This window comes from Aedes albopictus, chromosome 1 (genome assembly GCF_035046485.1).
Source record: "Aedes albopictus strain Foshan chromosome 1, AalbF5, whole genome shotgun sequence".
In the NCBI taxonomy this organism is placed as follows: domain Eukaryota; kingdom Metazoa; phylum Arthropoda; class Insecta; order Diptera; family Culicidae; genus Aedes; species Aedes albopictus.
In genome coordinates, this window is record NC_085136.1 from 45,713,556 (window position 1) to 45,727,324 (window position 13,769).

Genomic DNA, 13,769 nt, shown 5'->3' on the forward strand with positions numbered 1-13,769 from the left:
CCGTTAAAGAAAGCTTCTAAACCATAATTAAACCCAAGTAAAAGCATTTAGGGTATATAATGGTGGTATTGGAAACCTCCTGAACTCCGATATGTGTTGTAAATATCGCGCAACTCACCGGAACAATCCGTTCCCAGCTGTTGCTTTCAGAGATGGCATGCTCCTCAGTGTGAGTGCAAGTGTGCGCGGTTTTAATATGAAAATGAGCTGCACTGTGCACATTTTCAGTGCGAAATGTCATGACTGGTTCCTTTTTGCACCACCCTAATGAAAACCAATTCTCAAAGCAGGCAGTTCACTTTTGCAACAGCTTGAAACTTTTTATTATTATACATTTTAACAAAGAGAGGAAATAAATTTTAACATCAATAAATATTTCTTTTTTATCTATATCTACTATCTACTTACATTCAATAGTTTTCTTCTAATATCCTGCTTTTTCCCAATAGGTATGGCGGCTTACGGTTGTCTGCTTCTTGAATCCTAAAACTGCCTCGGATACCCGCAATTACCCCAAAAAACTACGCCCTTTTTCACTATTCGCAAAGTAGCTCTAAATTCACTTAAATCTTTACTTCTGCTTTAATTCCTTTCAAACTTTACCATTTTGTGGTTTTTCTTCCTTCTTTTTTTGTTTATATTTACCTTTCTACTTGTATCTGTCTTCCCCAACATACTCACTGACGTCTATGCTCAGCGCACGGTTCATCCATACATTGGCGTTGTCTTGTCCTGTGTGGACCGCATGTTGCACCGTCGCAGGGTGGTACGGAGCTGAGCTGTGCTATTTTTTTTTTGTCTGTATTAACGAGATTAACGACCCTAGGCTAGTTCATCTCGGGACCCACGCTTTACTTCCCTTCCGAAGGAAGAACTCACATTTTGTGAGTATGTCGGGAGTGGGATTCGCTAAAGCTAGTATGACACTCTTTGACCAATGCCAAATATTTGACCATTTTTGAGAGTTAAATTTTGACCAAGATGTACCTGGCAAACAGCAATATTTGTCACTCTCGAAAAACGAATGGGGACAAACAGAGCCGAACAACCTGTCAAAATTTATCTGTCAAAAGTGGTCAAATATTTGGCATCTGGGCAAAGAGTGTAATAGCACCCTAACATCAGCCATCTTAGCAAACTACAGTAGAGTCTGTTTATATAAAAGTCATGCAACAATTTTGATTGTTGTTTTTCTTCTTCACCAGATTTTGTTTTCAAACTTTTGCTGACGTGCTCGATAGATAGCCGATTTGACAGTTCGATAGGTATATTTGGTTTCACTCTTTGCGAGTCTCTGAACTACAGTAGAATCACGGTCTCTAAACTACAGTAGAATCACTTGGCATGACACGGAACCTCCCGATGCAGGCGAGTTGCTCCGCCAAAGCTCCACTCCTCAATGAGGTGGCATCATATTTCCCACCTCGTCATGATGTTTGCCTTCATCGACACTTGCTAGGGGAAGAACACTCAAGGGGAATGTCACTAATCTTTGTGCTAAGAATGTTGCCATGGATGATTGACCTTTGAAAATACTGAAATACGTTTTCTGAATAAATCATAAAAAGTGTAGAAAGTCCTCAAAAGCTTATTCAACACTTTTTTATAACTAATAACACCGTTCAACACTAGTTCGCGTTATGGGATAAGAAAAAAAGGGGTTTGGGACCCTAGAAATGTCATAGTGAAAGAATTTTTGAAAAATATTGGAACGGGGTTTCACAGTTTAGGACCGAAATTTGCATGGAGAACTTGGGGTGTTCAATTGATAAGCACATTAGAACGTGTTGTGCGTATATTTAGGCGTAAGAAAATATCGAAACAAACCTAAATACAAAAAAAAACGCCTAAATATAAGCATGGCACGTTCTATCGCGCATATCAATTGAACACCCCAAGTTCTCCACACAAGCTTCGGTCATAAACTGTGAAGCCCTGTTTCGATATTTTTCAAAAAATTACATATCTATGATCCCAAACCCCGTTTTTATTCTCATCCCATAGAACGAACTTTTTTAAATTTTGTCGAGCAGTGTTATCAAACAAGCAAATAAACTCGTATACATACGAACAGCTCCAGCGGAGAAATTGAAAGGCTTGTAGCAAGATAAAATATTTCAGATAGCAAAACTGGATTTCAATTAGGCACACAAATCATCCTTTCCGTTACCTCATCCAATTGAAAGAGATATGAATGTACGGTAGTACATCCAGTTCGATCCAGCAGTCACACAGGCTATGTACAACTTTGGTGACAACGTAACAGCGCGACGCGAAAACCGTCGTCAATAAGAAGCTATAAATTATAGCAAAAACACAAACAGGGGAAGCCGATTAGAGGCGCGTCTTGTCGTCTGTCGGAACCGACTGCTTTATCAGTTAATCAGCTTTCAACGGGCTGCGGGAACGACTTCTTCTGAAATCGCACATTTAATGGGTTGTATTATCGTAATTGTCATCAAGGGGGCTTGTTACCTTTTTTCTATTTTTTAATACGACGCTATTACCTGAGCGTAAAGTAGAGAAAGGCTATTCATTGCTGGACTGGTTGAAGAGCGATTCAAACACTTCATAACCATAACAGGCGAAAGAAATCAAATGCACAATCATGACAAATAAATTTAAACTGTGATCCGAGAAATTTGAGGCTTCTTTACAATACTTGTTCAACAACAGCGCAAATTCGCTGCATAAGCCGTATACTCATACTGAAAACTTGTAATTAGAATGTACAAAATGTTGCAAATTGACAAATTGAGAAATGAAATGGGATTTGAACTAATGGCGCTGTATTCGTTAGACCGGCGCTTTAACCAACTAAGCCACAGAACAGGTAATGATTCTGCGGAATAGAAAGGCAAAGTTTAATAAAGTCGCTTGCTATATTTTTCGCTATCTTTGAAGTAGCGGTATATATCATAGATATCAAATGCGGGAAAAGTAATTTATTTTAAAAGGGAACTTCAACAATTACAACTCTTATGGCCATACCAAATGAAATGCGTTGCTATAGAATATTAAAAAAACTGTGATTGTTAAAATTTCCTACACAAACCTCACCGATGTTTTTGTATTCTGTCACTACCCACGACCACGGCCTTCGTTCGTTGTGGACAAGCCTTTTTCTTGGAACGAAATTATCATGTACTGCTCTACGATAGATTACATAAAGCTAATACTCGTCGAACCCGACGTCTCCACAAGAAAAAAAGTTCTTAACATTTATCTGGACAGATGTATCACGACACAAATTGTCTATCCTCGTCTGCAAAAAAACAACGGGGTTGGACATTTATGTAATATTTTCTCTTTCTGGCAGTAAAATGACATCAGTCTCGCCAGAAAGCCATGTGAGCCAGCCGTCTATGTCGCTTTCGAACATATGTATGAACGATGTGATGGAAATACCCACCACACCTAATCTTTGCAGATCTCCATAGGAGCTCAATGGAACGGACGTTACCGTCACTCTGACGCAGAAATTAGGACACTCACTTTGACCGTCGCCAAGTTAAGAGTGCACGACGTTGCAAAAAAAACATAAAGGATTCTGCTTCATAATCCTCGTAAGTTTCTGCTCCAGAATCCTCTCTGGAATTTGCTTAAGCATTCTCCGAGGATTCTGCTTCACAGTTATTTCATAATTCTGTTTGAGATTCTCTCGAATACTGTTTCCAAATCTCGCTGAGGATCTTCAGCGAGAATCTTCAGAATTGCCTCAGGATTTTGCATTAGTGTTTCTCCATAAGTGTTTGGGATCTGGTCCTGAGCTGTTTCCACGAGTGGACTGTAGATGATTCTGCTTCAGAATCCTCTCAGGATTCTGCTTCAGAATCCTCTCAGGATTCTGCTTCAGAATCCTCTCAAGATTTTGCATCAGAATCCTGTCAGGATTCTGCTTCAGAATCCTCTCAGAAGTCTGCTTAAGAATCCTCTCAGGGTTTTGCTTCAGAATCCTCCCAAGATTGCTAACTAGCTAAAATTGCTAGAATCCTCTTAGGATTCTACTTCAAAACCTTGTCAGTATTATGCTTCAGAATCCTCTCAGGATTTTGCTTCAGAATACTGGTTTAGAATTCTATCAGGATTCTGCTTCAGAATCCCTTCAGGATTCTGGTTCATTCAATTCTTTCAGGATTGATAGCTAGCTAGAATCGCTAGAATCTTCTCAGGATTCTGCTATACAAACTCTTTCAGGATTGTGATTCAGAATCCTCTCAGGATTCTGCTTCAAAATCCTCTCAGGATTCTACTTCAGAGTACTCTCAGAATTCTGCTTCAGAGTCCTCACAGAATTCTGCTCCAGAATCCTCTTATGATTCTGCTCCAGATTCCTCTTATGATTCTGCTCCAGAATCCTCTCAGATTTCTGCTTCAGAATCCAGTCAGGATTCTGCTTCAGAATCCTCTCAGGATTCTGGTTCAGAATCCTCTCAGGATTCTGCTTCAGTATCCTCTCAAGATTCTGCTTCAGAATCCTCTCAGGATTCTGCTTCAGAATCCTCTCAGGATTCTGCTTCAGAATCCTCTCAGGATTCTGCTTCAGAATCCTCTCAGGATTCTGCTTCAGAATCCTCTCAGGATTCTGCTTCAGAATCCTCTCAGGATTCTGCTTCAGAATCCTCTCAGGATTCTGCTTCAGAATCCTCTCAGGATTCTGCTTCAGAATCCTCTCAGGATTCTGCTTCAGAATCCTCTCAGGATTCTGCTTCAGAATCCTCTCAGGATTCTGCTTCAGAATCCTCTCAGGATTCTGCTTCAGAATCCTCTCAGGATTCTGCTTCAGAATCCTCTCAGGATTCTGCTTCAGAATCCTCTCAGGATTCTGCTTCAGAATCCTCTCAGGATTCTGCATCAGAATCCTCTCAGGATTGTGCATCAGAATCCTCTCAGGATTCTGCATCAGAATCCTCTCAGGATTCTGCATCAGAATCCTCTCAGGATTGTGCATCAGAATCCTCTCAGGATTGTGCATCAGAATCCTCTCAGGATTCTCCATCAGAATCCTCTCAGGATTCTCCATCAGAATCCTCTCAGGATTCTGCTTCATAATCCTCTCAAAATTCTTCTTTAGAATTCTACCAGGATTCTGCTTCAGAATCCTCTCAGGATTCTGCTCCAGAATCCTCTCAGGATTCTGCTTCAGAATCCTCTCAGGATTCTGCTTCAGAGACAGTTCCAGATTCTGCATCAGATTCATCACATAATTCTACTTCAGAATCCTCTCAGGATTGTGCTCCAGAATCCTTTCAGAATTCTGCCACAAAAACTTCTCGAGATTCTCCATCAGTGTCCCGTATTCTGTTTCAGAATCTTCACGAGATTCTGCATCAGGCTCAATTCTGGATTCAACTTCTGAATTCTCTCAGGAAGTAACCAAATGCGTGAACTTTGAGTGCACGGTCATTGGTGAGCTCGTTTCATATTGTTTCCATTGGTGTACTAGAAGTTTAACATAAATTGGAAGAATTAGGCAAATTATTAAGAACTAAAGTGGAGCATGAGTCACGTGCTCGATCGAAGTTTCGTTTTCCATGAAGTTATTTTTAATGACTTACATTTTCTTTCTCTTCTTTCTTTTCCAGGACGCCGACTGCATCGAGCGGCTTAACGAAAGCGGCGAGCTCCGGAAGATGCTGAAACCCTACAAAGTATCGTTGAACCGTTCCATTTAGGAACCCACTTTTTCATTCGAACACTTTTAACCTAACTGTTTTTGTCTTCCGTTTTTTCAGTGCCTGGAATCGTCTTTCACGTGCAAAACCTGCGGCGGCTACCGACTGCTCCCGTGCCCCTCGTGTGGCGGTTCGAAGAAATCCATCCACCGCAACCACTTCACGGCGGAGTTCATCGCCCTCAAGTGCATGAACTGTGACGAGGTGGGCCTGGTCAAGTGTCACAACTGTTGAGGATGTGGGGTTCTGTTAGGTTGGGAACGATAATTTTAAGGTATCCCCGTTTGTGTGATTGGGTGCGGATGCTTGAGATAGAAAGGTAGGATATTTCGATGCGTTCATGAACTATAACGATGAATAATTAATATTTTGTCTGTTTTAGGTTGAATCGCTTCGCAAATGCTTCATGGTGACCAATGAGAACCTGAAATCGAGTGAATGGAATCGGAACCGTGGACCAATGCATGAGTTCACTCGTTTGGAGTGTAAGTGATTCGGTGTTTACTCAATATTAACTCACTTCTGAAAAGAGTGGCACCGTGTTCACCTGAATGGTGAACATGGTTTTCCACCCAAACGTCAAACGAATTAACCTTTGCGTGGACCCATAACCGATCGCTGACTTGGAAAACACACTTGCAATACTAGTTTTTAGTAATAACTACAATATAGGTAGAAGTTGTGATACAAACAAAACAATCATTCTTCGGTTTCTAGCTGTATAAGATTACGCAAGTAATAAAATTTACACTGATATACTTATACTTTATCGCTTAGACAAACACACACATACAGAGAGATAGATTCCGATTTGCTCACATTTACCTTTATTCCTAGTGAAAAAAAAAAGATACAAGCTAAGCATTGTTGTTAAGTTTTGATATGACGTTTACACACACATACACTACATACTGGTTTGTTACTGCTTATTCAGTTGTTCTTACGCTGTCAGGAGTTAAGGAGCAGATAAATCCCATTATTTATACATTTACCTCCTCGAAAAAATCTGTTACTTACCTTATTCCCCAAGACGTCTTCGTCTTAATTTTGTAACTATAGAATGCTAAACGTAAACGTATTGTTTTAATAAGCTTACCTAGATGTGTAGTAATGATTCCCAAGAACAACTATTGATTTTAAGGCTTACTTTTTGCGTCATCGTCTCTAGGGTGACCAGAAAGGGCAATTCCAGTTGTAAATAGAGATTCGCATCCCTGGAAGTGAGAAAGAGATGAATATTTTTAATCACGAAACGTACTGAAACTGCAATCAAACTTCGAACAAAAACGAAGAAAGATCCAGTGTTGCTCAAATGCGCAGCGGGGAGATAACCCCTGCGCTGAAAAGTATCAGTTTAGTAGAAGTATTTAGATATAAGAAGAAAACCGCAACCACAACGGCTGAAGGATGGCTTTTGGCGTTTGTTTTATTTGAGTGTACATTTGAATGATGAGTTTGTTGCTTGCCCCCCTCAGACTCCCTACTGTTATGTGGTTCAAACCGTGTGGGAGGAGCTATTATGTAGGTTAGCTGAAGTAGATGTGAGTATTATGCAAAAAGTTATATTCTTGAATCTATCTAATGAACGAAAAAGAAATCCATCCTTATACCAGTTGTTTAAAACCATAATACCAAGGGTTCATTCAAATATTACGTAACGCTAAGAGAGTAGGAGGGGGTCTAGCGCTGTGTTATGTTTCATACAAAATATCAAAATTTCCCATACAAAAGTTGTTAGGTGGGAGAGAGAGAGATGGTTCAAAATAGTCAAATTTCGCGGTACGTAATATGTGAACGAACCCCAAATACTTTCTTCCAGACGATGTTTTGTTGATTTTGAGTTGATGAATTCCATCCTCTGTGCTGGTGTAGTCGTTTTCCTCGTTGCCTTGGTCCCCCGTGACTACGTTATTCGCTTCGTTCAGGTGCTCATAGAAGCACTGCTTCCACCTTTTAATCAACTCACATCCGTCCGTCAAGAGGCTGTTCCCGTCCTTATTCTTGCAAAAATTACATTTTTGCTCGTGGCCGTTGCGGGATGCGTTGAGAACCTCCGTGTTTCTTGGGAACGGCGCAGCAGTTCCATTTCTTCGCACTCCGCTTCTTCCAGGCGGCGCGTTTTTCTCCCGAAAGAGGCGGGTCTGCTGTTTCCGCTTCTGTTTGTAACGTTCCACGTTCTGTCGAGTCCCTTGCTGCAGCATTACCGCCCTCGCTGCGTTCTTCTCCTCCAAAACCGTTCTGCACTCTTCGTCGAACCATTCGTTCCGTCGATTCCGTTCCACGTACCCGAAAGTGCGTCGTTGATGGCTGCTTTCACTCAACCCCCTGAAGAAAGCGTTAGTTCTTGAAGCCGCTGCCTTTGGTGGGGCGCTACGGGTTTGTTTACAAATTTTCAGTCTGCTGGCCAATCTGTTACGTGCGGAAGCGAACTTTGTCGTGCGAAGATAAATTCGTGATCGAAAAACGATTATTTCCACATATTGTTCAATGGGTTTAATGTTCTTTGTTAAATTTACAAGACGCACAAGTATGAAAATACATTAAGCCCATTTAAAACAACACTTAAATCAATTAAATTTGAATGTCACACCTGCTCCAACAGAAAAAAATCACTTTGTTTTCAGCCTTATGCAACCGCCGATTCAAATCAGCACCACGTCCAACACCATATTTTTGGCTTCAACCCAGTTGTATGTGGATGACAGCCGTTTCATGGGGTTGCTTTCACTGTACTCCAGTCTCATCGATCTCGCCCTCATCTGGCAACGCGGCCTCGAGCTTCTGCGCGTATGCTGAGACGACATCCAGTTGTTTCAGTCGCTCTAGGTTGTACCGTGGCGGTCGCCGGTACCGTACATTGTTGATGACGGAGAGTTTTGGGTGCAGTTTGGCCATCACCAGATAGTGGTCGGAGTCGATGTTGGCGTCACGATAGTCCTGACGTCGATCAGAATCAGATCAGGTCGATTTGAAATTCCGTCTGCTGTGATGATCTCCAGATGTAACGATAAGGAAAAAAGCTGCTACGTATGCCATGTTTTTAGAGGCGGCGAAATCAATGAGTCGTAAGTCGTTTTTGTTCGTCTACTGGTGTGCTTTAAACTTTCCAATCGTCGGTCTGAACTCCTCCTCCTGGCCTACCTGAGCGTTTAAATCTTCCACGATGATGTTGACGTCGTGGCTTGGGTAACGGTCGTACTCGCGTTTGAGCTGCGCATTAAATGCATCCTTGTCGTCATCAGTACTTCCGGAGTGTGGACTGTGCACGTTTATTATGCTGAAGTTGAAAAATCGGCCCTTGTCCCTCAACCTGCACATTCTTGCGTCGATCGGCCACAAACCGATCACGTACCTCTGCATATCTTCTATCACAATAGAAGTTGTCACCAGCTCGCATGTGTTGCAGTAGCTCTGGTGGTATGATTACCTCAAAACGATTACACCATGAATCCTATTTAACACATCTCCTGCAGCGCTACAATGTCGAACCCTCGGTCCCCTTCAGTACGTCGGCGAGTATGCGAGTGCTCTCGATGAATTTGGGAGATCTTCAGTTCCTCGTATCAAGCCTCCAATCGTTTGTTGATATTACGGCTGCCTCGCAGGATCGGGGACCATGTCCCTTACTTTCCGGAGGACCATGGTGCATCATTGAGCTTAGAATCCATTACTGGCACTCTGAAGTTGATTAGCCGCTCCTAGCAAGGAGTTCAGTCGCTGTGCAGTGCTGATCCAGAGTGGGATCCCGCCGGAAAATGCAACGATGCAAGGGTAACCAAAATTCACCAGTGGCCTGGGTCTTCACCGCGTCGACACAGATCTTCCAACTGGTCAAGTAGTAGTTTGACAGAAAATTCAGGCTCCACTGAAGTCGTCAAGTGAAAAAGCCCTACTTAACCTACAACTGTGGATAGCTGAGGTTTCATCAGCGAACAATGACAAGAAACCATTTTCTAACAGCCGAGCAGGACTGACAATATATTTCACAAAATTGTGTGAGCTGAAGAAACAACGACCTATTTCTGGAGAGGAACTCAACTGTGGAATATGTGGAGTCCGTGTTTTTAAGATTTTTGTCATCTTCTAGAACAGTCTAGAGCCATCTAATAGACTGCGGATTTTGTTTGAGATAGCATGGTTTCAAAGGCCCACAATTTTGGTCCTGATGATATTGTTCATTGATGTCACAGAACGCTGATACTGCCTGTGATTGGTGTTTCGCAATCAAAGCTTTGGCGATTCTTTCAATGGTTAATCTCTGACTTATCTACAGAGCTTCCGGAACGTGGTGTTCTTGGATCAGGAAAATGTCTGACGATGTGCTAAGTAGCTGATGTCTCGGAGAAGGTCTCGTAGTTCAAGTTTTCTTGGACGCATCTCCGAAAGTGGTTCCAGTCAACTTGATAGTGGTTACTCCGGGAGATCATTCTTGCAATTGATCGAAGATCAAACTGTCAATTGCTAACTACGTTATATTCCTGTCCATTTTGGTTAGGAACTCGTATATACCTGAGTGAGCCCCGGATCTACTCAACTGCGTAGGAGCAATTGAGCTCAGGTTTGTGTATATGATGTTCCCCAGCACCGGACACAGGATAGAATCTTGTGGATCTTCTTAGGTTCTGTGAGAGCATCTTCTTCTTTGTGACTCTACGTTCCCACTGGAACTTCGTTTGGAGTTACTAGGTCGGTTACTCCTTCTTTCGTTGTTTCGAATCGGTTCTGGGTTGATGGTTGAATTATCTGCTGGAAGTTGTTCGAACGAGTCGGAATAAGCTTTAAATTTCTTCTTGAACGTCCGAATCGCATCTGATGTTTGGCGTTGTCTAGGCTGATTAGTTACATTGCCGCTGATCGGTTGTCCTAGGCCATTGTCGGTGGCTGCGGGTTGCCGAATCTCAGTTTCAGAGCGGCTTGGGACTTCGAACTGCCTTCCATACTCTGAAATTGGTCGGAGTGGGAAACATTTCCCGGATCGGACAGATTGTTTTCCGGTTCTTGGTAAAGATCTCGACTATCCTTCTTAGATGGTTGTTGATCGGTTTTTGGACTACGTCGGTTGAGGAATTCTGTTCGTGGTTGGAAGCTCGTCGGATTCTAATCAGATAAGAACTGCGAACGCTGAGGGGTGAACTCACAGTTCTCCTGCACTAGGAAATTCGACGCTTCGTGGCTCGGCAATTTACAATCCTCCTGCAGATTTATAGGGTTGTCATCTGCAAATGTTGTGAAGCAAAGCTTTCGCCGGTCGGATCTGCAGTAATCAATAACACGGTCGAGCGGACAAGATTGTATCTCTCTTCGAAGTTGGTGTATACGTTCTCTTACTGTCGAAGGACTTCCTTCGGAACGATCGCGATCAACTGGTTGTGTACGGCATTGAACTCGTCTTAGGCATCGTACACGTTCTTCAGGTAATTTCTCTATTTGTATTTGTATTTGTATTTGTATTTGTATTTGTATTTGGCTTTGGGCGAAAGCAAGTGCGTTCTCCACTCGCACCGGCTTCAAGTTTACATGTTCTCGCTGACGTGACAGCAACGTCAACTTCTTTAGTACTTGAGGGTCCAATGATAGAAATTCTCGGGATAATTTGCGTTGGCGTAGGTAGTCGATCACTTTCTCGAAGCGGAGCACGTTGTGGTGCTGGACCACGGCAACGTGTCGGTTGGTCAGACGGCAACAGTGATCAACGGAATCCTCTTGGAATACACGATCTAACTTGCGATCACGGAGACGTGCCAGAGAGTACTCGGCTAGATCGTCTAAGGTGTCGATGGTGTTGATGTTGATCACTTCTCAGCGATAAACGTCCTGGTAAGGACACCATGCAGACGTGTCAGATGGCGCTGGTAGTGAACAGCGATACACGTTGTGGCTGGGACCAAGGCGACGTGTCGGATGGTCGGGCGACAAAAGTGAACAACGGATCTCTTCAAAATACACGTCCTAGTTCGTAACCAGAGAGACGTGCACCGAGAAATATTTCTAAGGAGTGTATCGTAAAGTAGTTGAAAATGTTTACAATAGCCTCAAAAATAGTTTAATACAACTTTTAAGTAATTTTATTTTTAGAGATACTGTATAAATCCCTGAAAAAAGAAATGATTTTCTAAAAATGTTCTTTTAACTGGGTTTTTAACCTAGATTACTGAAAGCATGTTTTTCAATTTTTGCACACCTTCTAAAAAAAATGAAATTGCGAAAAAAGTTCGATAATGTTCGAAAATTGCCAACTTTTTTGTGCAAATATAATAAGCTCCAGAATCCTCATGATATAGACAAATTATTTTTTTCAAGAAAAATCTCCACTGCATTTAAGCGCAATTCTTAATAATGAAAAAAGGCCATTTTTGAGGAACCCCTTTTTTCTATGCTCCTCCAAATCATGTTTACGCAAATAAAAAATTACATAAAATGAAAAATTCGCATTTTTTTAAATAGGGTATGTTTTTTGATATATGGACGAGTAAGTAAGAGCAAAAAAAGAGTTTTATAACCTTTTAAGATATTAAAAGTAGAACTTCAAAGTTTAACCAAAAAATAGACGTTTTTTGGAGTGGACCATTTTGGACATATAGGAGATTTTTCTATCGAAAATATGAATTCTAAAAGTCAGTGTTGAATGATATGTAATGTGAACATAACTCTTAACAAGCATCAATATTTTCCAGATTTTTTATCGTACAAATTTTATTCGCTACAGATTTTTGAAATGTTGAAAAATCTTAACAAAATTGCATTTTGTGCAGATTTTTATTTTATGAGGCGTGTTCATTTAATCATATTTTCAATAATACTAAACATTTTCCAATTTTTTCCAAGCTGTTCTAAACTTGACTATATTGTGAAGATTTCATAGAAGAACCGAAATGAAAAGACCAACCCAGCTTCGAGATAGAGCATCCTGAACATTTTCAACTACTTTCCGATACACTCCTTACTCAATGACTGAGTTGGCCTCACTCAGAAATCGAGAAATCCTTTGTTTGCTTACTCAGTTTCGGCTAAAAGTGGGACAACACATTGGCAATGGGTTGTCCCACTTTTAACGAAAACTGAGTAAGAAAACAAAGGATTTTTCGATTTCTGAGTAAGACCCACTCAGCCACTGAGTAGAAAATTTTCCCTGTGTGTCGAAATTGCTCAGGGTGAGCGGCGAAGTCGATTCCTTGCCACAACGGTGTGGCGCAGATTTAAATCATCCATCACGCTACTGTGGTGAGATTCGCGTGAGTTACTACCACACTGGTGATGACGACGATAGTGGGAGCCTCTCACTGCCACTCACAGGTGACAGTCACAGTTGCGATGGGAACTCATGGTCGCAGTGGCGTTGGCAGGGTGGGTCGTGTCAGGGATTGCATTCTGGTGAGTGCGGCGTATTGGCGGACCAAAATAACATGAACATGGTTAGGAAAGAGAGCGTTTTCCTACAACGTGGCGCGATGGGCGGTATCGGCGTCAGGCGTTCTATACAATTCAAGTCGCACTCGCTTGCGGCCTGTTCCGTACGGAACACCATATATTCTCTCGGGCACTTATTATCGATTTTGCACCTCAACGAACGCGACGATATGAATCCGACGCTAGTGAAACCATCGCCAGAGCCGTCGACAACCAATCAGCTTGCGGGAGTCTGACGTTAGCAGCAGAGGTGGTGCTTGAAATGCTGAGTGGATGTTGACAGCGCGTTTCGTTGTGAAAGCAACATACAATATAAGGAAATTTCTCTGGAAAATTCTCATGTGATTCCTTTGGAAGAATCAGAATGTTTTACATAGATTCTTTAAGAATTTATCGAAAGATTCTCTCAGCAATTCCAGCAAAAATTACTCCAGGATCTATTCCTTGTCATTTTTCAAGGTTTTTTTTATACAATTCTGCAGAAGGTTATCCACACACTTAAAAATTCTGAAATTTGCACGAGACAGAAACATCAAAGAACGTAAACATTTTCAAGATTGAATCACAAATTCACTAAATTTTACGCGCATCATGTAAGTTCAGGTTGGTTGCGTTAGATGTCAACAAATCCACTTCACCAGAAACGTACAATCAGTATCATACCCAGACAACCAGAAATCGCATAAG

The 13,769-nt window shown here is 41.7% G+C and overlaps 1 protein-coding gene across 3 annotated transcripts in view; it reads left to right on the forward strand.

Annotated features, from left to right (window-relative positions):
• Positions 1-6,429, forward strand: part of LOC109397890 (glutaredoxin domain-containing cysteine-rich protein CG12206) — a 258,145-nt gene extending 251,716 nt beyond the window's left edge. For all 3 annotated transcript variants that reach the window (XM_062844450.1, XM_029854763.2, XM_062844449.1), the window contains exons 4-6: positions 5,586-5,651; positions 5,736-5,994; positions 6,058-6,429. In XM_062844450.1, coding sequence (XP_062700434.1) covers positions 5,586-5,651; positions 5,736-5,909 — 240 coding nt within the window. In that variant the 3' untranslated portion in view covers positions 5,910-5,994; positions 6,058-6,429. The remainder of the gene's footprint in view (positions 1-5,585; positions 5,652-5,735; positions 5,995-6,057) is intronic.
• Positions 6,430-13,769: the final 7,340 nt, after the last annotated feature.